This window comes from Equus caballus, chromosome 6 (assembly GCF_041296265.1).
Source record: "Equus caballus isolate H_3958 breed thoroughbred chromosome 6, TB-T2T, whole genome shotgun sequence".
Classification (NCBI taxonomy): domain Eukaryota; kingdom Metazoa; phylum Chordata; class Mammalia; order Perissodactyla; family Equidae; genus Equus; species Equus caballus.
The window spans coordinates 79,049,470-79,072,874 of record NC_091689.1 but is presented as its reverse complement, the minus strand read 5'-3'; the positions used below and the strand labels follow the sequence as shown (position 1 = coordinate 79,072,874).

General features: G+C 46.2%; 2 protein-coding genes across 3 annotated transcripts; one reads left to right on the top strand and one right to left on the bottom strand.

Moving 5' to 3' along the window:
• The first annotated feature begins 2,126 nt into the window (after window positions 1-2,126).
• ZNF641 (zinc finger protein 641) lies at window positions 2,127-15,516 on the top strand. Of its 2 annotated transcripts, none has more exons than XM_023643453.2 (6): window positions 2,127-2,286; window positions 5,015-5,223; window positions 5,824-5,915; window positions 7,349-7,478; window positions 8,118-8,231; window positions 9,097-15,516. In XM_023643453.2, exons 2-6 carry the CDS (start codon window positions 5,040-5,042, stop codon window positions 9,849-9,851), a joined length of 1,275 nt encoding a protein of 424 aa, XP_023499221.1. In that variant the 5' UTR covers window positions 2,127-2,286; window positions 5,015-5,039; the 3' UTR covers window positions 9,852-15,516. The 2 variants fall into 2 exon arrangements, with proteins under 2 accessions (XP_023499221.1, XP_023499222.1); XM_023643454.2 differs by having other exon boundaries at window positions 2,280-2,946.
• Window positions 15,517-20,469: 4,953 nt separating this feature from the next.
• On the bottom strand, window positions 20,470-22,603 carry H1-7P (H1.7 linker histone, pseudogene). The gene has a single exon (XM_014740974.3). It carries the CDS (start codon window positions 21,375-21,377, stop codon window positions 20,589-20,591), a length of 789 nt encoding a protein of 262 aa, XP_014596460.1. The 5' UTR covers window positions 21,378-22,603; the 3' UTR covers window positions 20,470-20,588.
• Window positions 22,604-23,405: the final 802 nt, after the last annotated feature.

Here is a 23,405-nt window from a genome sequence, read left to right as displayed (position 1 = left end):
CCGCTGCAGGCGGCCCAGTGTTTCGTCGGTTCGAATCCTGGGCGCGGACATGGCACTGCTCGTCAGACCACGCTGAGGCAGCGTCCCACATGCCACAACTAGAGGAACCCACAACGGAGAATACACAACTATGTACCGGGGGGCTTTGGGGAGAAAAAGGAAAAAATAAAATCTTTAAAAAAAAAAAAAAAATAACCTACAATAGTACCATTAGGCCAAAGCCTGTTTTGCCTTTTTTTTTTTTTTAAGGATACAATCTCACACTGGTTTGCTTCCCAGAGAAGAGGAGAGGAGAGTCTGGGCTGCCTCTCATATCTATCTGCCAGCTCTCCCCACATATCCCTTTCAAGTAAAGTCAGATTTAGGTGCTTGGTTATGTTCAATTTAATATTATGTGGTAGAGACAATGCTAAGTGTTCACCAAACGCCATTTCCTTTTCCACCAGGCACGCATACTTTACTTCTCAGCCACCGCTGCAGTTAGACCATGCACCTTAATTCTGGCTGAGGGAATGGGGTGAAAATGATGTATGCCACTTCCAGGGCTGGCCCCTGATATCTCCAACAAGTCAGCCACAGCTCTCCTTCCTCAGCTGAGGCCCATAGATTAGATGAGTCTAAGGCAAGAGGGGATGGCAGAGTCACAAGATAGAAGCAGCCTGGTCCTTTCATGATTGCAAGGAGCAGACGCCCCACCCACCGGCACCAGCCAAACTGCTACACACTGTGACTTGCACAAAACATAAGCCTTTATTGTGTTGAGCCACTGAGATATTGGTATTGTTAGCCTACCCCAATTAACACACCTTGTATTTATCACCAGTGGTAACATCAATGAAAAGAACCCCCGGACTTAGTTCTAGAACCTAAGAAACAAATCCTGGCTCCACCACTCCTCCCACATACCTTATGATCCACTCTATAATATGCTGTATACCCTTTCCCAACTACATGTCTAGCACTTTCTCCTCTTCCTCCTTATGGAGCCCTCTCCACTCTTCTCTGCCTCAAGATTTCCTTGAGGCCTTCTCTGACCTCCCTCCCATACGTGTTCACTTCTTTGCTCCTAGTGCAGAGTATATTCCTCCATTTTAGCATCTATTACATTTTATTGCAAATATTTGTTGACGTGTTTCTGCAGACTGAGTCCTTGAATCCACTGACAATTCCTTTCGGATCCTTGACTCCCAGCATTTAGTTACAACGCGCAGCACATAGCAAAAAATAAATATATATTAAAGGAATGATCGTCACCTATGACCTTAAATAAGTCACTTATTTTTTAAGTCTATAAAATAAAATTTTACAGAATTGTTGTGATGACGAAATAATGGATGTGATTTCCAGATTATAAACAGATTCTAATGGTGATGTGTTTATTCTGTTTTGTAGGCCCTTCTCATCTTTTCCAGTCAAATTCATCTTAATGCTTTGAGGTGGCTCTGTCCAACAGAAATATAATGCAAACCACATATATAATTTAAAATTTTTAGTAGCCATATTTAAAAAGTTGAAGTAGGTGAAATTAATTTTAATAATATATTTAACCCAATATACCCAAAATACTGCTTATTATCCATTTTACATTTTGTTAACTGTCTCCTAAGTCTGGTGTGTGTGTCACCACACATCTCCATTTGGACAGCCACATGTGGCCAGTGGCTCCCGCAAACTGGACAATGTAGCTGCAAGGCCCACTTCAGACCGCACCGTCTCTGAAGTCGGCCTGGCTCTCCCTCATTGAGAATCAGGGACTCCTCCTCGACGCCCTCTCAAGCGCCTCATCCTCGCTGTCTTGAAACCTAGAAGGTAAGCTCCTTGAGGAATTCCAGACTGTTGTCTCCAGAAATCGCTGCCACAGCGACTGTCTGGCACACGACGACCGGTCATTAAATGTCGAGGTAACTCGTGAGCCCGTGTGCACAGGACGCGGCGGGAGGCCGAGGGGCCCGGCCGGAAGGCGGTCAGGCAGGGAGCGGGCGCGGGCGAGCGGCCCCGGGAGGCCGCCCTCGGACGCCCGGGCCCACGACGCCCCTGGGGCTCGGCGGCGGGGGACGCGGCAGCCGCGCCCGCCCCTCCCCACGCCCGCGCCGCCGCCGCCGCCGCCGAGCCCCGGAAGCGGGCGGGGATTTCCTGTGCCCGCCCCGCCCGCGCCCGCCGGGCCGCCGTCTCCGCCTGTCGCTGGCTCGGCGGCCGCCGGCTCCGACGAAGCGCAGGGCGGAGGGGAGGGGAGGGGCGGGCGGCGCCCAGGAGGGAGGCACCGGGCCGCAGGCCAAGCCGACCGGGGTGAGTGGGGCTGGCCTGAGGGAGTCGCGGCTGGCGGGAGGGACGCCTGGCTTCCCGGGCGGCGGGTGGGGGCCCGGTCCCCCATGGGGGCGGGTAGGAGCATCGACGCGGCCTCCGGGTCGCTGTCTTCCCCGGGGGTCCGTCCCACTGACATTCTGTGCCCGCCCCTCGCCCTGTCTCCCCGTCCCCATCGTCGCTGTCAGGCCCCGCGGGTCCCCGCCGCTGTCACTCGCGCACAGGTTACCCCGCGGCTCCTTTCTCTCCACTTGCTCATGCCCCAGTTCACGGGAAACCTGTTTTCTGACCTCACTTCCCCTGCTCCGGCTCTGCCTCTCTCGGATTCTCTGAAATCTGACCCTCTCCAGGGGCACTGTGACAAGAAGGAGGGAAGAAGCAACCTTACTCCGGAGCAGGCGCCCGTCCCGCCCACGCCCCAGCCGGGGCAGGGGCCGGGGTTCTGTGACAGAGCGCCGCTCGTCCCTGTGCCCTTGGGCTCCTCATTCCCATAGCAGGGCCCTGTCTCCGTCCTACAGCGCTCGCGGCAAAAACTAACTTCTGCAGGTGCCTTGCGCCCAGATAAGTGAGGAAAGAGGGGAAATGAACGCCCGAGAACCCCGCCTCCAGTAGGCCTTGGATCATCCTGGAGCCAGGAGAAACCAGGTTAGGGCTGACATCTCCACTGCCCAGGGCTGGCTCTGCGAGTGAACATCTTGGGAAATGCAGTCTGAGGACAAGTACCCGCCCCTCCTTTGCTGAGATTTTTGCCAGCGCTTCCACAGGTTTTCTGTCGTGGTCTGGAGAGGCTGCCGCTGGCCCCTTGGGCTCTGCAGCAAGAGGCTTCCCATCAAGGGACTCTGGGAAGATGGAGAAATGGGTTTGAGACAGGAGTCCAGATATTTAGCTAGAGTTGTAAAAGCCCTGAGGGAGGATTTGTGAAGAGAGCTAGAGAACAAGGAAGACTTCTGGTGAAGAGGGGAATCTGTGCCTTATGTGTTAAAACTGAAGCGAATACAGGGGCTGGAATTCAGAGGAGAGAGCTAAAATGGAAGTTTCCCTTTATTGCTTTATCATGAATTTTCGTTTCTCATGAGAAGTCTCGGAAAAGGAAACCTCCCAAGCTGGGAATCAGTCCAGGATGCTCTCATGAGGCCCTGAGACATCTTTGGACTTCTGAGATGAAAGGGGAATTTGTTCCCTTCCTGTGTATTGGGCTTAGAATTCCCACCTACCTCTTTTGTCAAAGACAAATAGGCAAGAAAATAAACAACTTGGCATCTGTCATTGCCTATCTTCTGCTCCTGGTTCTTGCATACATTATTGGATGGATGTGAGTGAGCCAGGATAGTTACCAAGGGTCTGACCTGTTTTTGGAAGCCTTTCACTGGCTCTGACTGCTTGGGTATTGAATAAGAATCACAAAACTATGATGTTGCCAAGCAGAAAGGGACTCTGTGCAGTCTCATAGATTATTTCTCTGCCATAAGGCAGGGAGGCCCCTATCACAACACAAGTGGGACCTGTCCTGCTCCTAAGATGTCCAAAGAAGAGCCCACAACCTGGTCCTGTGCACTGCAGGATTATTGTTAAGAATTTTTCTTATCTAACCTAAATCTTTTCTCTTGCAATCAGGAGAAGAGATCTATATAGAGATAGAAGACATCTGTTTTTTTATTCATTGGTAGCCTCATTCATCAGCCTTCTTTCCTAGGCAAGAGAAAACTGTGTCCATCATTGTTAACTTTTCCCCAATAGCCATATTTCCCACCCCTTTCTTCACTGTTCTTTCTTCGATGTACACACTCTAGCTTCTCCATACCCTTTTTAAAAACTGAATACATTTTTCTAATGAGATCTGAGTGATTCTTTCCTGTGTCTCAGGTTCTTTCCTGTGTCTTAAATCCCAGAGCTGTTAATTCACCCCATGTTAGCACCAACTGGTTCTCCTTTTTCCACTTTTAGTTCAAACACTTTCTGTTCTTTTTCACTTTTCCCAATTAGACATAAGCGCCTCACTAATCAACAATTTCTCTTATCCGTTAGGGTTGCTTTCAAGTCTTACACCTGCTTTCCAAGTTAATGGTCTTTCTACCACATTTACTACCAGTTCTCATTGTCTACGTCAGAGTGACAGGTTATAGGTCTGTTTCTTGAGGCTTGTCCTAAGTGAGGCACCATTTGGTTCAGCCTCATAAAGGAGGTGTGTGCTCATGACACATATGCCTTTTGGCTGAGACTTCTACCTATAGTAATCATTTCATTCTAAACTAATTAATGAGAATGGGGCTTGTCACAGAAAATCTTATGTGTGATTACATCCATTTTTGTTGAGTGCAAGTCTGTGTCCATTCCTTACTGAATGTTTCCAGATTGCTTACTTTACTGTATTTTCAGTGGTTGAAATTAATGGATAACTTTTCAATTTCCAAGATTATTCTTTTTTTTTAAATGAAGTTCTTCTACCTTTTAAGGATATTCTCTTTCTACCATGAGGTCCCCAAAATAACCATTAGTGACTTTGCTGTGTAGCACCTGCTCATTTCTTAGTTCCTCCAAGAGGCTTGGCTCAGGCTCAGTTGATTGGAACACACATCAAGCTTTTAAAGTTCATCTTCCATCAAGCTCCTCTTATCCACTTTCATCTTTTCTCCCTGGGCTGCTCTCCATAACTCCCTTAGGAATATTACCTCTTTCCATTTTCATGGGGACAGCTGATATGAATTTGTTCCAGGTCACAGTTTGGGTTTGCAGCAAAAATGCTTTCAGAACAGACAGCAGCCCTGGGGACAGGATGGGAGTCAATGAATGTCCAGCTGGATGGAGCAGAGCCCCAGGTGGAAAGGGGAACCCAGGAAGAGGGGCCATGGAGAACAGCCCCAGAGCCCCTGGAGCACCTGTGCTGTGATCTTGAAGAGGAGCCCCAGTCCCTTCAGGAGAAGGGTGAGAGCCCAGAGGGTGTGTGTGTGGAAAGCACAGCGCAGAGCAGTCTCCTAATCTCTGTTCAAAAAGTATAGTTGATCCCCAAATTGCTAGGGACTGAACAGCATAACCAGTGCCAGGACTAGTCCATTCTTCCTGGGCCCTCGTCACAGGAATTTAGGAGCTCCTGGATTCTGCAAACCATATAACGGGGCTTCTCCTTCTTCTTGTATAATTGCTCCCTCCAGTGCTGCAAGTGCATGGTTAGTGATATTGAATGTAGGAGACAAAAGAAGTGACAGCAACACTGATTACTGTTGGAGAACACACCCAGTAAGATGCACTTTGCAAGATGAAAATTACATTCAAATGATATCAGTTCACATCACAGCTAGTCTTTTTGAGATGGAGGACATAAAAGCTCTACTAAGAACCAATCAATACCCTTACAGAACATCTTGAGGGAAGGTCTCTTGTACTACATTTATGCATTTGAGTTTTACCAATGGGCATAGATATAGGACAAAATGTGACCCTTAAGCCCTTCTAAAATGGGGCCCAGGGTCTTACTGGGAAAGGGTGGATGATCCATCTCTAATGGTTCCTTTCTCCCCTCCCCAGCTCAGTCTGCTCCCTGGGTTCCTGCCATTCCCCAGGAGGGGAGCACTGGAGACTGGGAGATGGCAGCGGCACTTCTTGCAGCTGGATCACAGGTGGGCTGTGTGCTTCCCTTGGCCTCTACCAGGGTCTCATCACTGCTGCCTTTCCACAGCCTTAGCATCATCCCATTGATTTGTAGTTTCACATGGTCACTATCAGTATGTTCATCTTATAACTGAGCAGATTCTCTCCCTTTCCAAGGGGCTCATAATACGCTTGAAAAAATGAATGGAGGCATAGCAAGAAGAGGGGAATTCCTAAAGGTTAGGTTTTCTTTTTTTTTTTTTTTAATGTATGGCTGTGTTATCCACAGGAGGATTTTAAGAACAATTCATTAATGTCCTTTAAGAAATAAATCTGGGAGCCAGCCCTGATGGCCTGGTGGTTAAGGTTTGGCACGCTCCACTTCGGTGGCCTGGGGTTTGCTTCCTGGGCACGGAACTACACCTCTTGTCTGTCAGTAGCCATGCTGTGGCAGCAGCTCACATAGAAGAACCAGAAGAACTTACAACTATATACAACTGTATATACTGGGGCTTTGCGGGGGGAAAAAAGGAAGAAAAAAAGAGGAAGACTGGAAACAGATGTTAGCTCAGGAAAAATCTTCCCCTGCAAAAATTAAAATAAAAAAAAGAAAGAAATCTGGAAAAATTAAGAGGACCTGAAGGAAGCTTGAAAGAACATAAAGTGGACAGGATTGGGTGGATGATGGAGATTTATGGAAAAAAGAGAAGATAGAAAGATGTAAAGAGGGGCAGAGCAAGAGAGAGAAAAATAGGTGTAGATTCAGAGGCAATGGGAGAGCCATGGAAGGATAATAATAATAGTAGTAGCTACACTCCCAGAGTGCTTACCATGCTTGCTATTCTCTGAGTGCTTCATGTATATTAACTTATCTAACCCTGAGAGAGACTCAACTGTCCCCATTTTACAGTTGATAAAATAGAGCAGAAAGAGATTGAAGCATTTGTGCAAGGTCACACTACTAATAAGTGGTAGAGCTAGGAGTCATTTGGCTCCAGAATCTGGCCTCCTAACTGCCATACTATGCTGCCTCGAAAGATAAGGATATGGCATGACAGGGTTGGGGAGAGAAAGAATGTTCTGTCTGTATCATTTTGTGCTGATAGGAAAGGAAAGGTCAAGTGGAGTAAGGAGGAGCTAGTACACAATTTTTGCAATGAAAAGAATAAGACAGGTGAGAAGAGACTGGGAAGACACCTGTAGTTAAACAAGAGCAATGAGTTTGTGGTGCTTCCAACTTCTCAGGGTCCCACTTGGGAAGCTCCTCTATAGACATTATCCTCACTCACTGACCATTATCTTTACCCCTCTCCTCATTTCCCCTTCACCAAAACTGTGAGGGACCTCTGGGCAATTCTTCTAGGTCCTTTCCTGCTCTCTCTCCTCTCCTACATGAGCCTTTTATACTAAGAACACATTTTCCTTAAGGAACAGCTGCTGACCAGGCTACATTTTGTTTCAGGGCCTGGTAACCATCAAGGATGTGTCACTGTGCTTCTCTCAGGAGGAGTGGCGGAGCCTGGACCCCTCTCAGACAGACTTTTATGGAGAATATGTCATGCAGGAAAACTGTGGGATAGTGGTTTCTCTAAGTAAGCATGACCTTCCCCAGCCACTAAAAGATTGTACTCTGGGAGGATGGAGCCATCTGCTCCAAGGATGTTGGGCAGTGTCTGTCTAGGGTTCATTCCTTGGCAGGGAATCTGTCTAGGTTCCCACCAAAGAAAAAGAAGTAGGCCTAATCCAAGGAGAATGGAAGTGATGTGTCATTTTTTAAAAACAACAGCAAAATAATGCTGAATTATAGAGAAGAGGACTTTAGACTCTTCTTGTTTGAGAATTGGGATGTTCTTACAAAGCATAGAGAGGACATGTAAGAGATGGAACTGAGTCCTTGGAAACTCAGAAACCATCTAGGGTAAGATGGGAGTGCAGGGGGTGGGACAGCTGTAGTCAGGCTAATTATGTGAAGTTATGACCAGAAAGGACAGTTGGGCTGGAGGTATTTGAAATTTGATTGGAAGAGAACAGATTCATTGGGAAAGAGTGTGATTTTATAGAAGAAAGAAGAGGGACTTAACAAAAATGGGAAGAGGGGGCAAGGGAGAGGTCTGAATCTGGCCTTCTTTTATCTAGAGTTCCAAGGAATAATCTAAAAAACAGCTTTTTTCAGAAATATAATATTACCAGTTGAACTCATTGCCATCTCTGTTTTCCTTTCCTGTGGGCAGGATTTCCAATTCCCAAACTGGACATGCTTTCTCAATTAGAAGGAGGGGAAGAACAATGGGTCCCTGACCCCCAGGACTTAGAGGAGAGGGACATCCTGAGGGTCACATATACAGGTAAGGACCTAGAATAGACTTTCAGCCACTGCCTTCACCCCTCTTGGAGTGTCATCATTACATGTCCTTCTGATCCCTCCTCTGCCTCAGAGAGTTACAGAGTTGAAGGGTTTAGAGATCTTTTTCTTCAAAAGCAAGACAGTGAAGCAGAAAGGTTTAGAAGGCAGGCTCTGGAGCCAACTTTTGTGGATTTGAATCCAGGACCATACCTGTGGGACCTTGGAAAAGTAATTAACCTCTCTTTGGGTTCCTGATCTTTAAATTATTGTGAGATTTAAAATGTTAGCCTAGTAGAACAGTATCAGGCACATAATAAGCACTCAATAAATGTTAATTGTTGTTGTTATTGTTCAACCTCCCACCCATTGTGGAAACGCCTTCCACAGAGTCTCTAGTATTGCTGACAGGTGGTCACCCAGCCAGTGATGACTGCAGCACATTCCGTAACTCTCTCCATCTGTGCTTAGGCAGGAAGATGGTGATTAATAGTAAATAAATAAAAGAAAGAAATAACAACAATAACATAAGACCATTTACTAAGTGCTTACTATGTGCAGCTGCTGTGCTCTCTACCTTATAACACCTACATTATAATTGCTCCCATTTTACAAAAGAAGAAATGAAGGCTTACAGACATTAAATGGGAAAGCTGAAATTCAAAATTGGGTACTCTGCCTCCTAAACCTAGGATTTTAACCTCTACATGTCTTGCACTGTCTTGTACAACATTAGAAGCTGTTTTCTCAGGACTCCTGGGGTGAGGTTTAGGCCCCTAATAGGTATCATACAGCCTCCCTGTGACTTGGCTCCTGGGGTACTCTCTTGTGACTCCCCTCTTGGGATCGGTATTTTCCCTTCTCCACAGGAGATGGAAGTGAGCATGAGGGGGATACCCCTGAACTAGAAGCAGAACCTCCCAGAATGTTATCTAGTGTGTCCGAAGATACTGTGCTCTGGAACCCAGAGCAGGATGAGAGCTGGGATTCCATGTCCAGGAGCTCCAGAGGAATGCTCCTAGGCCCACCTTTTCTTCAGGAAGATAGCTTCTCAAACCTTCTGTGTAGCACAGAGATGGATTCCCTGTTAAGACCGCACACATGCCCCCAATGTGGGAAACAGTTTGTGTGGGGCTCCCACCTTGCCAGGCACCAGCAAACACACACTGGGGAGAGGCCCTACAGCTGCCTCAAGTGTGAGAAGAGCTTCGGGCGAAGACATCACCTGATCCGGCACCAGAAAACCCACCTACATGACAAGCCCAGCAGATGCTCTGAGTGTGGCAAGAATTTCCGATGCAACTCCCATCTGGCCAGCCACCAGAGAGTGCATGCTGAAGGCAAATCCTGCAAGGGCCAAGAGGTTGGAGAGAGCCCTGGGGCTAGGAAACGGCAGCGCGCCCCACCAGCACCAAAGTGCCATGTGTGCACCGAGTGTGGGAAGAGCTTTGGCCGACGGCACCACCTGGTGAGACACTGGCTGACTCATACAGGGGAGAAGCCCTTTCAGTGCCCTCGCTGTGAGAAGAGCTTCGGCCGTAAACATCACCTGGACAGGCACCTGCTGACCCATCAGGGACAAAGTCCCCGGAGCAGCTGGGACAGAGGGACATCTGTCTTTTGAAATCTGTTTCTGCTGCAGCTGTGGTCACATCTGTCAGCTGGTGCTATCAGGAGTCTCTGCCAGAGCTGCCCCTCTTCTGCACCTCAGTGGCCAGATTCATAAGCCCTGGCCCCATCCCTAGAAAGATGAGGTTTCGGTTTGGGCCAGAGCGTTTCTCACCAGTTTTGTGAGATACCACATAAAATAGAATCCTTTGGGCAAAACTTTTGGGAAACAAGTGCTTACATGGGCTGATATTCAGCCTGAGCCCATTCTCAAGGGTACAGTGGTACTAGCAATTTATGACTGAGGTCCATTCTGATTGGAGCCTATGCCATACCAGTTGTTAAATATTTTGAGTATCACATTTGTATACCATAACTTTTATATTCTCTCTATATGTAGAGAGAGAGAGACTCTACTGGCATATTAAAGGCTCTGAAAACTTATGCAGCAGAACAAATTGTTAAGCCTCCTTTAATGCAGTGTTTCCTAAATTTATTTGACCTCAGTATCCTTTCTATCTCACATCCCACAGAACTGGTGACTCCATGAAACACTCTGGTGAACACTGGGTTAGAGAGTAATGAGGAAACAGGAAAAAGATAGTGATCAGGCACCCAGAGCCCCCTTTTTATATTCAAATGAAAGCCAAGGGGCAGACCTCATTCCTGGGTGGGTCTATCATCCTTACTCCAATCATCCAAATATATATCCACACCTCTCACCCCCACCTGCTGAAAAATAGAATAACCTTTTCACCCCCTATTCCTGTTCCCTTCATCCTGCACATACATATATCCAGCAGAGAGATCACACTACAATGCTAAGAGATGACCCTTATACCCACAAGTAACCCAGGCCCACACAGAAGAAAAAAACTTTATCCCCTTGAACAGACCCCTCTCCTCTTGACTGTGTCTTTATGTGTCTATGTGTATCTTTGTGCAGGGTCTTTGAAGAGAGCATGCAAAGTGCATACTGTACAAGCTAGATTTTCTAGCGGTTGTGTTCTGGGGATGAGGGTAGTAGGGATTGTATGGGGTTTTTTTGTTTTTGTTTCAAGATAGGAAGTAACCTGAGCGATGATTAAGGGAGCCCTAGTGGAAAGGGTTAAGTGGTGGGTTATGTTGTGGGCGTCGAGGTATAAAGCCTTCCCCAGTATCACTGAGGTCAAGGCAACTGTGGATATATATGTCTACATCTGACTCTCTGGGCTACAGATTCTTTTTGCCTGGGAGGAAGGAGAAAGAGACATCCTCAGTAAGGCAAGCTTTTTCTTGATTTCAAGCAAAGTGCATATAGAAGCTTTGTGTCGAGTGGGGTTTTTGTCTTGTTTTAAGTGCTGGGAAATGAGGGCAGGAATCATAGTTGCAGGTTGTTGTCATCACTCTCGTTTGACCTTGATTGCCTCATCAAGGGAGCAGAGTTATTCTTGAGGATCTCATTCTCCCAGAAACAGAACTTTGGGGGAAATGGCTATGGTTTAGCTTTTCAGCTGGTGCAGGGTAATGAGCTTTCTGGTTGGTTGTCCTCCCAATTCTGGGAAGATGTCCACTCTAAGACTGTTAACTCCAGGACTTGCATAAGTGTTGTAGCATCTGTTAGTTGATGAGTTGGTCATTGTTTCTCTTTATTGATGATGTGTTAATACCAGTCTTATAATTTAAAAGTTACCTCGTATGTAGGAGCAGTTTGGGATTGGGGGGGAGAAGAGCAAAGAGGATGGAAGTGGGATATTTTTTCTTTAATGCTTAGATTCTGGGTTTTCATTAACATGCTTATTTCTCAACCACAACTGGTCAATTAAACAGGCAAGAGGAAGTGAGCTGCAACAACCTAGTTCAATGACTGTCCCATTTGCTTAGGAAAAACTGGGTGAATCACAGCTCCTCAGTCCTGGACCCAGATGGAGCTGAAAATAGGATTATTTTGCTGACTGGGCCTCTTAGATTGGATATTACTTGAGCAACCCAGCACCCACCTCCCTTCTGCTGCTCAGAGCGGCCTTCCCTCTTTGCCTGGAACATACTTCTCTTGCTGTGTTCCTAGGAATAGAGCAAAATGGCCAGGCTTTTATGGTGGCCTTGTCCTAGATCCTCAGAGACAGAAGCGTTTTAGGATCAGTATTAGGAGATGCCCCAAGTAAGAGGAAAGTAATGGATTCCAGTGGTAAAACTGGACTATGCCATTTCTTTTACCCTCCCACTATGCCTCAATTAATTAATGCAAATCATCTATATGTAAGCAATGGTTCAGAATCTGTTTTGGGTTACAGACCCTTTTGAGAATCTGATAAAAATCATAAACTCACTTTGGAGAAAAATACATATTAGCAATTTGCTGCATTTTGCATACACATTTAGCAGGTTCAGAGCCCATCCGTGGAATCACTAAACTGAGGTCAAAGAAAGGAAGTTACCCTGACCCAGTATGGTCATTATATATATTTGTGTCAAGAATTACAAGGCAAGGATCACTAAATATTTTAAGGACTAAGATACAGAGGCAGTAGGGTATAAGAATAGTCTGGTCTTTAATGACTAAATGGTATTGCTTACATTCTACTCTGTTTTTTAAAAAAAGATATGACATGCTGACAAATGCAGCTCCTCACAAACCTTGTTTTAAAGACTCGTGGGAGGTGACTCTCCATACTATCAGATCACACCTCTTAATAAGCAGATGATAACCTCCAGCCTTTGATGTGTTTTAGTAATTGTCAGGGTAGAAAGTGAAGGCCCCAAGAGTAGGTACGTAGCACCCAACTGAAAGGTATCGAGGAGTCTAAGGGCCTTCTGCAGAAGGGGCATCCCTTTAGGTCATTTCTCGTGTACTTCTGTCTTCTCTACCTCGGTCCAACACCACTTCCCTTGGACAAAAAATAAAATAAGCAACAGCCATTAGATGGGTGAATAGATTTGAATGATTTTTTCCCACAGGGAATCAGCCTCAAATTCCCATCTTCCTCCCAACTCCCTCTGCCACATGTTCACCCTATCCCCTCTGTGTTCTCTCTGGGCAAAATGTAAAATAGAGAAATCCATCTTCAGGAGCCTGTCCCTTTTTTCCCCTCTATGGTGATTCTACCCTATTCAGGGCCCAAGTGTCCTCCCCGCCCCATCCCCCACCCCCGTCAAAGTATCTCTGCAAAGCATCCCTTACACTGGAGAACATAGCCCAAAGTGTTATCTTTTCCCAGAGCTGTTTACATTTTAAGCCTTACCTCTGATAGTGTAAGTGGAAGGAAAAGCTTTTCCCTTGTTAGAGTGATGTTATGCCTTCAGGGAGCTAAAGGGGTGATAATTTGGGAGAAAATCCTTCCCCTTCCAGCACTCCTGCAATCAGATCACTGTTTCCTGTTTCCATCAAGGGCAATGAGAGCCCTGACTAAGAACCAGAGATGCCGGAAGACAGGTTCTTTCCATCTCTATTCAGATGCATGCACTGGGGTGAGCGGGGCTGGGCAATAACAGAAAAGTGAAATCTATTCCCTTAGACCCCTTGGAGATCCTGAGATGGCAAAATTTCCTTCTATTCCCTGGAGTGCTATATTAGGTTACAGGTCTCAAAATGTGGTCTTTGGACCAGCAGCATCAATATCACCTGGGAACTTGTTTTAGGAATGCAAGTTCTCAGGCTCCATCTCAGACAAAGTGAATCAGAAACTCTGGGGGTGAAGCCCAGCAATCAGTCTTTTAATATACGTTCCAGGGTATCTAATGTGTGCTAAAGTTTGAGAACCACTGGCTAGGAGATTCAAATTCCATTTCAATCAGTGGTACCTCACCCTCTTCAGATGGTGAGAGAGGGGTTCTTCACACTTCTCTTGTCAGATTTGTTTTCTGCAACTTCTTTAGGCTAGTTACTCCTCAGTTGTGTTACCCTTGAGTCCAAAGGTCTTCATCCTTAAATTAGTGAAAGGACTGGGTTAGTCACCAATTTCAGAAACCAGTGGGGCAACTACCAAGCTGCTGTGATTGGCTGGGGCTGGAGCTTTTAAAATGGGCACTGAGGATTTGTGCATCCAGAAATCTGAAAGGACAAAAAGGAGCAGATACCTCAAGGGAAATCCAATGTAAAACTGAAAAGCTGACACCCAAGGAAATGGTCCTCCTTTGCTAGTTATCTGGTTCTTTTCTATGCCTAATAAGTTGCCCTGGAGACAAGCAGGGTAGGCATTCAGCACAGAGGTAGAGTGTAAGGCCAGCTGTCTCAAGCCCTTAAGGACCCAAGTTTTCCAATCTCACAATTGCATTGAACACCAATAAGGTGCCATGTAAGGGATTTCTAATGATGATTTGGCCTACCTTATGGGCAGGGCAACAGGAGCACCAGAGAACCCCTGGGACACAAGAAGGAACCAGGATCATTTAGTTAGATGTGACACAAGTGAGATTTGAACCCAGACTCTGCTTACTAGGTAGCGGTAACCAATTCGCCTATGTCAAAAATGCATTCTCCTGCTTTTAAAATTCTGTCCAATTCAGGCTGTGGGAAGGGATCTGTCTTGTAGGTCATGGCCCTATTACCTCTTCCAGCTCCTTTCCTGGGCACACCCACGAGGGCGGAGTGAACTGACAGTTGCCAACCTCCCACCTCTGTGGGGATCTCCAAGGTCAGAAGGTTAGAGTGAACTTAAGTTTCTTTGGGCGAGGTCAGGAGTCGCCTTCTCCAAGGCAGAGAAGCTTGGCTATGGGTTTCTTCAACTCCAGGCCTCAGGCTCTCTCCCTCTTTCCTTTCCTGTCACCACTCTCGTTTTCCCAGTAAGCGGGGCTCTTCCTCCAGTCTTCACTCCCACTTCTCTTTTTCAGGTGATTTGGTTTGGTATTTTGTTTTGCCTGGGGAATGCCACACCTTCCCAAGGGTATTCATTCTTCCCAATCCCTATCCTTCTCCTTCCATCAGAGTTTCTCTCTTGAAGCTTCTGGCCAGTTCCGTTCCCTCATGAGCCCACTTGCTCTCTGTCTCTCTGCCTGTTGTCCAGTTTCTTTTCTGTCAGCTTTAAGCCTATTAAGCAGAGTCATTCCTCAAACTTCCCACTTTCGTCCCTCAAATTCCTAGCTTGGCTGTAGCAGCTCAGCTGCCATCTCACCACTCTACATCTTTCTCTCTCTCATGCACACGTCCCTACATCCAGATTTGGCCAAGGTTGCCAGTAGTGCCAAATCCAGGCCCTTTATTCCATTTTCTACAGGCTCTTCTTCCCTGTAGCCTCCAAAGTGGCCTTCTACTTTTTGTTATTTTGATTTACTCAGTCCCTTCTTGTCTCTTGTGGCTCCTGAGAATCAGTCTCAATTCTACAAGCCATTTTCTGTGTCCATACTACATGGCAGGCACTGGCTGTTCCAGGCCTGTGAGATCTAGTTTTACCATGGTCCCTGTACTCAGGATGTTCCTCAGCTGAGCCCTCCCCTGCCACCACTTTCCTACAATGCCTCATGACACTGTGTGCCAAGGCGCCTCTTCCAGGAAGCTTTGCGGGTATATACCCACTTGCCGTCCAACCTATCTGCTCTGTGCCTGCCAGATTTCTAGCCATTGTCTGACTTGGTTCCCTCTGATGGACTGTGAACTTCCCAAGGATTACCCAATGGGGGACTTTCATCTGTATCCTTAGGGATCTATAATATGCTCTTTATGGTCCCTGTGAGTTGAATAAAGGATGTATTGGCTGTGTCATTGATTTCCTCTCTCGGTCCTCTCCTCTACTCCTCCCTCCATTCTTAGTTCTTCTCTCTTGATAAAAGGGCTGCAACAGAGTGGGTGACACCAGACAGCTGGTGGAGGGGGGGAGTCATGCAGTCTCATGCAAGCCCCCTTGGCACCCCTCCCAAAATATAAGCCTCCAGATGCCACAAGTTAGGCTTCCCTGCTTCCCTCCTGATGTTCTGGCTCTCAGAAGTCACTCACCAGTCAGCCAGCAGGAACTCAACCCAACCTGGAGACTGGGATGAAGGGAGGGTGCAGGGGTGCAGCAGAGTGCCTAGCAGAGCCATGCCTGGGGTGAGGCAGTGAGGGCCTAGGATGCACATTTAAGGAGGCCCTCCGTCTCAGGGTTGTCAGGGTCGTTCAAGTGCTGGCCCTGCTCTTGGGAGACCCTGACAGTGCTGAACTGGAGTCTGGAGCCTGAGGTGGTGGTGGTGACTGTGAATTGACTCCCTAGGCAAATTTGCAATAATTGGAAATTTGGGGGGAGCCAGGGGAGGCATGCACAGTTGAGGTTAGGCAGGAACCAGGTCCGCCAGACTCATTTGCCTTTGAGGGTGAAGAGGCTGGACACCTGGCAGAGCGTATTGAGAGGACAGGGTAAGAAATAGTGTGAGAGAAACGCGGAAGGCTGGCATGGGGGAAACTGCCAGCCTCTGACCCACTGACAGGGCCTCCCGCCCATGTTGCTTCACTAGGGTGGGGAGAGGGATCCACCTTGAGTGCAATCCAAAGACTTTGCTCTTTCTCCAGGAGAGTTGCCTTAAAGAGCTTCAGCCTACTGCTTAGAGGAGGATTTGCCTTTTCTGCAGCTTTCTGAACACCAGCCAGGCTGTTTTGTCACCAGCCTCCCTGCTTCCTATGATTCCCTATCTTCTTGTGTTGACTCTAACTTCCCCCAATCACTTGGAGTAATACTTTTGACAAGTCTGGTCTTTCCCCTAACCAAAAAGGGGAGGAGGGGGGGAACTGACAAGAAGGGGAGGAGAAACACAGCTGTGTTGTTCATTGAAGCCCCTGTTCTCTCAGCCAGCTCCAGTGGACTATTGAAATCTGACTTCCTTCTCCTTACTCTATCAATGCCTTTCCCAGCCTCATCCAAGTTCTCATGCTGACACCCCCTCAGCCTTCAGTTCCTCTCTTCCAAATCCTTTGGCTTTGGGGGGGGTTTTTGGTGGGGAAGATTGGCCCTGAGCTAAAATCTGTTGCCAGTCTTCCTCTTTTTGCTTGAAGAAGATTGTCACTAACACCTGTGCTAGTCTTCTTCTATTTTATATGGGATGCCACCACAACGTGGCTCGATGAGCAATGTGTAGGTCCATGCCCAGAATCCAAACCCATGAACCCAGGCCACCAAAGCAGAGCGTGCGAACTTAACCGCTATGCCACTGGGTGTCCCTGGATTTTTTTTTAAGTCCTTTCGTGATATGGTGCCCCCTTAGTAACTTCCCAAACAACAACCTGCTTTCCTCTCCTTGCTGGGCACTTAGGTGTTGGCTGGAGTGATCTCCAGCCCAACCAGACAGCCTTGTCATGTTAGAGCTCCCCAGAGGAGGAGGAAGAACAGGAGAGATCTGTTGCTTTGAGACCACTGACAAATGGAGATGTTTGCATGTTCTGAAAACACGCCCCTCCCCTGGCAAGAAACTTGTAAATCATTAAAACACTCAGTGTAGAAATAAACCTAAACTTCTGACCTTTACCTACATAAAAAAGATGTCTCATAGAGTTGAGTAGATGGTGAGGCCACACTCAACATCTATAACTGTAGCAAAAGCAGCACCAGATTTGCAGTTAAAAGTCAATTTCTAAATTGTACATTTTCTAAATATTAGCTTTTTTACTTAAGATCTAAGAGATTGAGGTGAAGGTGAAATGAATAATGCATACAAAACTACAAATCGCCTTATAAATGAAAAAGGTACAATTAACTATTACATGGAAATTTCTACCTTATTTTTGAACAAGGTACAATTTATCTGATTCTGAAAACAAGTACAAAGAAGATATAGTAAAGCATCTCATTTCTATGTATCCACTACAATTCCCATCACCTTCCCCTCACAATAGAGAACCACTTAGGTTTTTTTGTGTGTGTATCCTTCCAGAGTTTCTTTATACAATTGCGGAGAGAGATATTTTCACTTTACACAAAAGGTAGTCTGGTAGACTCATGTCTTGAATGTTTTTTTTCATTAATGTATCTTGGGGAGCTTGTCATAACAACACATAGAGAATCTCCTCCTTTTTACAGCTGCATGCTGTTTGTATGGAAGCTTCACATGTAGGCCGCCGCCTAGTGATACTGAGTGTATTTCCATTTTTTTGTTAATATAATGCTGAACTAAATACCATGGACATAAGTCTTTGCACAAATGCATTTATATCTCAAAGAAAAATTCTTAAAAGTGGTTCTGCTGGGTCAAAGGATATTTGCATGTGTAATTTTGAAAGCCATATTCCCTCCATTGGGGTCATGGAGATTTACACTCCCAGTAGCATTGTATGTGAGCACCTGTTTCTCCACAGCCTCACTGATAGAGTAGGTTCTCAAACATTTTGGATCGATTGAAAATGCTGTCTTAGTGTTTTGATGTGCATTTCTCTTATGAGTAAAATTGCACCTTTTTCGTATTTTTAATAGCCATTTGTATTTTTGTTAACCGTTTCTTCCACAACCATCCAATATTTGATGCTAGAGGGCATCTAACGTTTGTTATAATTCTAAAGTCCAACAATTTTCTGATCATCATTGCACTGGGAAGTTGAGATAAAAGAATTGAGGTCAGGGACATTCCATTTGCTCTGACTAAAGTTAAAAACCCTAATACTCCACTCGAATGTGAGCACTTAAAAGTGGAGATTAGTTTTATCCATCTTTATTCCCAGAAAAGGACCCAGAATCTTGCAGGCACTTAGTCATTAATGAACACTAGAGATGAGATTAGCTATTCTTGGGAATTCCTTCCACAGAAGTACCTAGCTTGCATTATGAACTAGATAATCTGGATAGCCTGCCAATGAGTTAAGGTCATTTCTTATATTTCATCAGAGTACAGCCATCCTAAAACCTATCAATGAAAAATAATCTGAAATAACCATTGTTAGCTACATAAGGTCAAGGTCTGGCATTTAATAAATTTGATAAGTTTACCGAGTGAATGAATGCAAGTTTGTTTAAATGAAGAAATCAAGACAACACAAACAGAAGTGTAATGATTTTTAGGAAATCTAGAAAATGAATTGTTGCCAGTGTCCTTCCCCTCCTATCTTAGGGGAACAGGCTTTCTAATTCTAGACCATCTGGTTCTTTAGGTAAAAATATCCCAGGACTATAAAGGGGCAATGCATCTGGCTATCATAAGGGTATCTGATTAACTTTGTTCTAATTGTGTTCAATAGACAATGTTTCTCACTGCCTCTTTTCAGATGGCTCCTAGTGTCTGATTCTGTTTGCTTCATTCTGCCACTCACAGACAATTCAGGTGCACAGGAAACCTAATTACAGGCTTGCAGGGAAAATTTCAAAGTTCAAATCATCTATAGATGAGATACACTGCAAGCATTTTGCTGTTACTCAGCTTTGCATAGGCTTAAAGCGGCAATTGTCAATTAAGGGTGTGAGAGGGTGAATAGTAGCATTGCTTAAGCTTTTTGTTTTTTTTTTTAAATACATACCCTGTTCCTCCTCGTAGAAGATAGCAGACTCTCCTGGGAAGAGCTTGGCCAGGTATCCTCTGCAAAAGCTCCCCAGGTTGTTTTAACACCTTCCCACCTTCCACAGTCCCTCTCACTTCCCAGGTGCTTCCCTTTTCCCCATTCCTTTGGCTTCAGTTGGAAACAGCAAGTTGAATCAGCTACCCTGATGTTTAGGTCCCTCAGAACCATTTCTGTGTTCTGTCATGGCCTATGGTATGAGAACTACTCCCACACTGTTCTTAATTCCTGCATTCAGAACTAAAAGAAATCATACATTTTCTCCATGTTTGGTATATAGTACTCAGTACATGTTGTTTTTTAAGAGCAAAAAACCTAGCTATTCAGTATCTAGCCTTCCCCATCTCCTTATATTTCTGATATGCTCTCTGTAAATCTTAATAGTTTCCTCTCTGGGAGTTAGTACTTTCCCAGTTGACAATTCCCTTATTGAATTTTGTCAAGTAAAGCATATGTCATGATGTTTAAATCCTTCTTAGCATTTTACTAACACTTAAAACCACCTAACATCATCCTAGCCCAATCCCAACTTTTTTAGAGAAGGAAACTAAGACCATGAATGGTTAGGTCATAGCTAAAGTCAGAGTGGCAGAACTTTGGCTGGAATCCTGGTCTCATTAAGTACTGACCCAGCAGTTTTCTGCTATAGCACATTATCAGTCCACCACGAATTATTTATACTCATATTTAACTCTCAGGGATGAGCACCTACCCTGTGCCAAGCCCTGTGCTAGATGCTTTCACAGACATTCTCATTTAACTGACCATTAACAGAAGACACGTTTTTAAAGTTAAAGTAGATTGTCAAGTCAGGGCAAAAACTACAAACCATTACAATCAATTCTGGGAGAAGGGACCTTTCCTAAAAAGAATTTCAGGTAAGAACACTGGATCAGTGGGACCACTCAACTGTCTACTCTTCTCTTGACACAGTGATACCCCCACTTCTCTCCTTACATGCCCTTCTCCCCAAAACTCAATTTGGATTTGCTAGGTCGTCTAGCATTAATTCAACACTTCTGTCTAATTCCGTGAAATTGCTGGTTTTCTTCTACCTGTTTACTTCTTTCCTTCTGAAAGGCATTTTCCTGGGTCCTACAGCAGGAACAGAATCTCAACTCTTTCTCTTTTCATCCCACACGCCCCTGCTACAGGTCTCCCCTCAATACCCACCCTTTTCCTTCCAAGTGCGGCAAAGAAGAAACAGACACGATAAGGTGGAAAGGACTTGTAAATAGTTTTGTCCAATTCAATGAGTGTGAGAGGGAGCGGCCCTCACCGGAGCCTGTGGGAAAGGCGTCTGTGCCTGCAGGAAGGGAAGGTGCTCCCACACTACGGATTCCCGGCTGCATTCCTGGGACCTTCACATTTAGTGGAAGTCTTTGTGCGAGCGGACCTTGCGTCATGGGTCTTCCCCTGCCCGCTACAAGTTGGGTCAGTTTTACCCGAGGTTGGCTTCTGGATGGTCCGTTTCCCCGACTTCTCGGGGTCCTGCTTCTTCTCTTCTCTGGCCTTCGAGCTTGGCCTCTTCTCCTCTCGGGTCCTAGGTCTGATGTCTTCCTTCGTGCTCCTTCCTCTCCCCTCGCCCATCGCCTTGCCCCTCGCTTCCTTAGCTCTTGGCCTCGTCTTCCTCGCCTTCACGTTTGCCCTCGCGCTCCGCCTCCACATTTCCCTGGCCTTCCTGGCCGCCCTGGGCCGCGCGTGGCGCCTCCGTGGGCTCCTGGGAACCTGAGCGGCCCTCCTCGGAGCGCGGACGCCCTCCTCCAGCCTGGGGCGCCCCGGCCTTCTCTTCGGCTTCGGACTCTTCCAGACCCTGAAGTAGCCGGCGGCGTCGCTGCCGCTGACCCGGAGGAACGTGCCCTTAACCTCAGTCCCGGGCGCTTCGCTCGAGGGGCGGCTGCACTTCCTGCGCACTTGGTAGCCCGCGTTCCCGAGCTCCCTCTTGAGGACGGCCAGCGTCAGGCCCTTGTGCGCAGCTATGGCTCGCAGCAACAGCTGGGACACTTTGAGCACCGAGCTCGGACCCCGCCTCAGCGGCACCGCAAGGACTTTTTCCATGGGCCGCTGGCTTTGAACTTCAGCGCCTTGGGATTCGCCCGCGGGCTCTGCCGCCTCAGCCATGGCCCCGCTCCCGCCTCAGCGGGGCCACTGACTGTGGGCCTCACCACCAACGCAGGAGCTAAGGCTGGGGCTGGCTGGGCCACGTCACAAAGGCGGGCCGCCGAGACTGCCAGATCCCGGTGACAGGGCTGACTGTCCCGCCCAGGCAGGGGCCCTTTTTCACTTTTAATAACCAATCAGACGCCACTTCCTTTTAGGTCTAAACCAATCCAGATCTTCAGGGCCCATGCGCCCCTAAGAATCACCTTTATGATCTCCAGGGTTATGTTCCCTACTCTTATGCTCGCAGCTCTCATTGATCTTGATCTTGACTGCTTTCTGAAGTTCACTATTTTTTCTGTGGTCTTGCCCACCATCTACCCACATTTCCCTAAGGTGAGAAGCTGCCCCCAACTATCCAAAACAAGAAATAGTAGGCCTTTAAAAAGTAAATGTGTTAGTCTATAAAACACAGCCCAGCCTAGAAACTCCCACCGTTACGTCCCATCTATTAGATAGCCATAGTCACGTCACCCTGACTCTGCCTGAGGGATTTTGTGCAAGAGTATGAAGCAAATGAAGGAATGACCGTGGTCTCTCTTCCCCGAACAATGATTCACACGGAGAATCTCCCCCTGGGAAGTTCAGATGTCTCATTCAATTGGATTGGAACAATCCAGATTCTAAACAGCCTACGAACCCTGGTCTAATCGTTATTCTTTGAACAGACTGTGCTTTTCTGCCTCTTGTCCTTCTTCATGGATTGCCCAGCCCCATTCTCTGCCCTGATAAATCCTTCTCACCTTTCAAAGTCCTGCTAAATACTTTCTTCACTGAAACCTCCTCAGACTCTTTCAGTCAAATGATTTCTCTCCTCCTACCTACAACAATCACTTTTGCAATCCTACACTGCTTTTTCTTTATTTTAAAGTAATTTGACATTAGAGGGTACAATGTGGCACAATATTTTAAAAAAGAAAAAAACCTGGACTTCGAGCTGGAAGACATGGATATATACCTTGGCTCTTTAACAGCCATATGACATTGATAAATCCCTTAATATCTTTGGATCTGACATCATCTTAAAAAAAAAAAAAGGCTAATAATCCCTTCCTACCAACATCACAGAATTATTACAAAAGTTCAGAAGACATGATGGTAGATGACAAAGGGCTACCCAAATATAAGGCATAAAATTATTTTACTCTGGATGTTTGTCTTTCCAACTGAATAAAAAGGTCCCTGAGAGGCATATAGTCTTTGAATTTCTGTGTCCCATGTTGCACCTACACTGTGCATTATATATGGCAGCATTTGATTGAGTCTGCTTAAGCTCCTCCCTGGTGAGGAGGCTTTCTCTGGATTCAGAAGAAAACTCCCAGAAAATCAGGAGAAAGGAGCAGGATGAATTTCAAAGAGTTGGAAATGAAGGGGACCAAGGAAGCTAGTTGCTCAAAGACCTCTTATTTTGGACATAGTTTAGTTAGGAATAATTAAAAGAATCATTCAAAGAATACTTCAAATTGCAAAGCATATCATACATTTCCAAAGGCCATTCACATATCCTCAGCAGTCACAGCCTGAACTGTGAGGTAGTTTCTTCCGGGAATCAAAGTTCCAGGAAGTAGTTCAGACCTGTGCTTCTTAAACTTTAATGTGTGCTTCATAAAGTGAAGATTCCAATATGTTAGTTCTAGGATGGGGCCAGAGGTCTTCTAACAAGCTCCCAGATAGTTCCATCTGGTTAAAACACAAGTGTTGGAACAGGAGGAGTAGACAATGAGAAGGGAACTGGCAAGAGATGAGACTGGAAAGGTGGGTTAGGGCCAAGACGTGAAGGACAGAAGCTATAATAATGACACGGCTGTAAGCGGTCACACAGCACTAAGTGGTACAGTTTGGATTCAAACTTAAATCTATTTAATTCTAAGGCCTGAGGTCTTAACTACCATGCTGGGTTTCCTTTTCTCCAAGGTTGCCCTTTCTGTAAGTTACATATCTCCACTATAGAGCAGGGGGAAGTTTATCTCCACAATCATAGCTAGAATC

Bases quoted from the DNA above. Each gene is read 5' to 3' on its own strand.
- ZNF641 (XM_023643453.2), top strand. From the start codon at position 5,040: ATGCTTTCAGAACAGACAGCAGCCCTGGGGACAGGATGGGAGTCAATG. The intron at 5,224-5,823 runs GTGAGAGCCCAG...TCCCCTCCCCAG, and splicing joins CCAGTCCCTTCAGGAGAAGG to CTCAGTCTGCTCCCTGGGTT. The intron at 8,232-9,096 runs GTAAGGACCTAG...CCTTCTCCACAG, and splicing joins CCTGAGGGTCACATATACAG to GAGATGGAAGTGAGCATGAG.
- H1-7P (XM_014740974.3), bottom strand. From the start codon at position 21,377: ATGGCTGAGGCGGCAGAGCCCGCGGGCGAATCCCAAGGCGCTGAAGTT.